At 55.3% G+C, this 3,826-nt stretch overlaps 1 protein-coding gene across 2 annotated transcripts in view; it reads left to right on the forward strand.

Moving 5' to 3' along the window:
• The first annotated feature begins 6 nt into the window (after window positions 1-6).
• Window positions 7-3,826, forward strand: part of LDB1 (LIM domain binding 1) — a 13,172-nt gene continuing 9,352 nt past the window's right edge. For both annotated transcript variants that reach the window (XM_011935490.1, XM_011935491.1), the window contains exon 1: window positions 7-100. In XM_011935490.1, coding sequence (XP_011790880.1) covers window positions 76-100 — 25 coding nt within the window. In that variant the 5' untranslated portion in view covers window positions 7-75. The remainder of the gene's footprint in view (window positions 101-3,826) is intronic.

The following is a 3,826-nucleotide window of genomic DNA, read 5'->3' on the forward strand; positions in this document are numbered from 1 at the left end:
GCTCATGCCCGGCCTGTCCCCGCGAGGGGCGGGCACCGTGACTCGGCTGGGCCCCCAGCGGCGGGCGATGTGAAGATGTCAGTGGGCTGTGCCTGTCCTGGTGAGTGGGGCGCGCGGCCACTCGGCCCCTTCCTGCCCAACCGTCCCCGCGGACCCCTCACCCCGTGTTTGTTGAGAACTTGTCTGGGGGGTTGTCGATGGCATGGGGGAGGCCGGGAGCTGGAAGGGCTACGCGGGGCCTCAGGCCGGCGGGGAGGGTTTTCCCCAACTGTGTAAATGCGCAGCAGTCCAGAAACACGGGGAGGAGACGCTGGGGGTGGCTTATGTGTATTTTTTTTGGGGGGTAGGCTAATTGGGGAGAGGTTGGGGGGGGCGAAATTCTCAGAATTCCAGGTTGTTAGCCAATCAGAAGTGACTCTGGACTTTTGACCCCCCCCCTCAGGTCACCATAGAGTTGTGATTGGCTGGTTTGGGCTGCCCCCCCTTCCCTGCTGCCCATTGCCTCTTACCTATCCTGTGACATCCCCCCCATGCTGTTTCTGAGTACCCTGTTTGCAGGGAGGTATTGATTGGGGCCCATCTTGCCCCCCCCTGCCTGTTGCCAGGGAAGGTTGGCCCTCCTGAGGCACCGATGGTACTCCTAAGAGGTGCCAGATAATTGGACCCTTGGGTCTGGCATCTCCGCCCTAGTGGGAGGGCAGGCTAGGAAATAGAGTGATTTGTGGAGAGGTAAGCTGGGGGAGCAATACTTGACCCAAAACCGAGAACTTGAGAGAGGACCCAGGCTCAGATCCCTGCCTCCCCAAAACATGTCAGCTCTTGCCGGGGATAGCTTAGGTCTGAGTTTTTTTCCTGAGGGGCTGGTAGGGGAGTGGTGGGGGGCATCTACCTCACTGCCAGGAGGAAAGAGAGAAGCCATGCGACTGGAGAGGTAGTCTACAGAGGGCCTCAGGGGCACACTGTCTCCATCCCCGGGACTCTGGGTCCTGGAATTGGCCCTCCTGGCCCAGACTGGAGTCAGCTTTCTCCTGGAAGTCAGTGTCCTTGAATGTAGCCCGCTTTGGCTACATAGTTCACAACTGGACACCCCTCACTCCCCCACAGATCCTCATGGGAAGCTACCAGCACGGAAGCTTCCTTGAAAATCATGTGACCCAGGCCAAGCTGGGCTGGGCAAACACTTCAGGTGCCTGCTGAGGCTGATATTTAAGGGGCATGGGTCCCAGAAGGAGGAATAAGAGAACCTAAGAATCCTAGAATATCTGGGTATGGGAACCACTGGCTCCTGCTGCAGAGGGTTGGGGAGAAGAGAGGGAAGAGCTTGCCAAGCTGGAATCCTGCCTGGCCCCATCGTCTCTCCTCCTACCAGCTTAGTGTACATGTTTATGTGTGGATTTTCTCCTTTATAATTGCCCCATGCTGGGTACCCCGTCCAGATCCATCATGTTCTTAGCCCACCCCAGGGCCCTGACCCTCCATCACCGCACATGAGCAGAGCAGTTAAACTAAGGATCTGAACAAGCTGGAGGGATGAGTCTTAAATTGTAATTCTTAGTTCCTACAAATAACGAGTAAGCTAGTATGTATGTATGGAGGGGTTGTCAGGCTGGAGGTGGATGAGAGGTTGGCCCTGAAGTTGGGGCAGGGTGCCTGGGTCCAGTGGTAGGAGAGAGAAAATCTCTTCTTCTTAGTCTCTGGGAGCAGAATGGGAACAGGAAGAGGGCCCAAGCCCGGGATTTGTGGGTGGGTGGGAAGACAACTTCAGTCAGTGCCCCAGAAGGCATGTTCCTTTTGTGTCTAGTGGTCTGACTGAGGGAGAGAGGGCAAAAGATAGAGAAGAGTGGGGAGTCTTTTTCCAGATCATGAAGAAGTCTTGTAGATTGATGCCATAGAGGATCGATGGAGGTTAGACTTTAAGGAGAACCACATGGGGAGGGCTTCAGAGTAGACTGGAGGTGGGGAATAGTAGAAGTTGGGGTTAGAGAGGGGACCTGACTTGCAACTTGCTTGGATGGGGGAGCACAGGCTTGAACACAAGGGCAGCATGGCAGCATGTAGCAGTCCAGGCCTGAAGACTTCCCCCACCTTGAGCAGCGCTGGGGTGAGGGCTGAGGCGCCCTGGCAGGCCGCCTGCCGCCTGCCTGCCTGCCTGTCTGAGTCTCTCCTTTGTGCTCTGCTGTCTCCGGGCTCCTCCTCCTCCCGGAGCCCGGCAGAGACAGCACATGCCCCACACATGTGACTGAGGGAAGCCAGAGCGCACACAGACCCACACACATGCACATGCAGAAACACCACAAGATACACACATAAGCCCAGCTCCCGTAGTGCTTCTGGGGTGAGGACCAGCTTCTGGGGCTGGAATGGCTGGGAGCAGGGAGAGCCTCTGCTAAAGGGCATCACCCTGAGCAAGATGCTGAGGGGGCCAGGGCCTGTCTGGGGCAGCATGTGGCTTAGAAGGGTTAAGGCAGGGAGGAGTAGGGGGAGGGGAGGAGGCAGCAGTGGTGACGGCTGGGAGCCAGGAGAGGAGGATGGCAGAGTGCCAGGCCAACGGGAGGCCAGGCACAGACAAAGGAAGGGGGGCAGGCACACTGGAGGCCTGGGTCAGGGAGCCCCAGGGGCCCGAGCAGGGGGCAGTGCTGGTACCTCATCCTGTGGGCTGGTGCTGGCTACTGTCCTTTGAGTCCCCACCTCCAGGAGGAGTACTTTTCCTCGTCATCTTTGTCATTCTTTGCTGCTCCCTCCACCTCACCACCAATTCTAAGGCCTTCTAACTCAGACTTGCTCTTTTTAGCTGGACCTGTTCTGGCCCTGTGCAACTAGGTGAATCGGGTCAGAGCAGAGAGAGGAGCAGACTTCCTGGAGAAGGAGAACTAGAAGGCCTGTTTTGAATGGTTTGCCAGTCTTGATACATCTTGGCATTTAGGGGCCCCTCTACTCTATAGCAAGACTGGAGGGCCCTTGTAGTCCCTCCTATCTGAGGAGACAGGCTGGGTCAGGGTTCTGAGCTCTGGGCTGGAGGCAAAAGCCAGAGCGCATTCCCCCTCATGTGGATAGTGATTTGAGGCCTGGTGGGGGAAGGGAGTAGGAATGGCTGCAGTAGGAATTGGCTTATATCTGGTGGGTTTAGAAGTGCAGGGTTCAACCCTCCCACCCCCCAACCCACCCTGGTCATCCTGTCTCAGTGGGTTCTGTTAGGATCTCACTGTTAGGATATGTGGCCCTATGTGCTATGAGGATCTCTTGAGGTACTGAATGCACTTTGGAAAGTTTAAAGGCAGTGGGGGAGAACTGGGACTACCCCAGAGGTAAGCTGTAAATTTGGGAGTCAGTGGGAATGTCTTAAGTCCTGGTGATAGGCTGTATGTTGCAGGGTCTGGCTGAATGTTATAGATTTCAGTATGCTTGTAAAAGCTGGGGTTTCTTCTATGGCCAGGCTGTGATGAGGAATGGTATGCAGGTTTCAGAGAGGGTGATTTATAGGTTAAGTCCTTGCATAATAAATAATCAGGGTGTGTATGTAATAGGCTGTCACAGGTTTAGGGGTTATAACACAGTTTTGGTGTGTGTATTGAGGTCAGGATGCGTGTCGTAGGTCCCAGTGTGTATGGCTGTGTGTGTGTGTGTGTGTGTGTGTGTGTATGTGTGTATCCAGGATTTGGGTATATTTAGGATTTGAGATATATCACAGGTTGATGGCCAGGTGCGGTGGCTCATGTCTGTAATACTAGCGCTTTGGGAGGCCAAGGTGGGTGGATCACCTGAGGTCAGGCGTTCGAGACCAGCCTGGCCAACATAGTGAAACCCTGTCTCTATTAAAAATACAAAA

The sequence above is a fragment of the Colobus angolensis genome, unplaced genomic scaffold (assembly GCF_000951035.1).
Source record: "Colobus angolensis palliatus isolate OR3802 unplaced genomic scaffold, Cang.pa_1.0 Scaffold144, whole genome shotgun sequence".
In the NCBI taxonomy this organism is placed as follows: Eukaryota; Metazoa; Chordata; class Mammalia; order Primates; family Cercopithecidae; genus Colobus; species Colobus angolensis.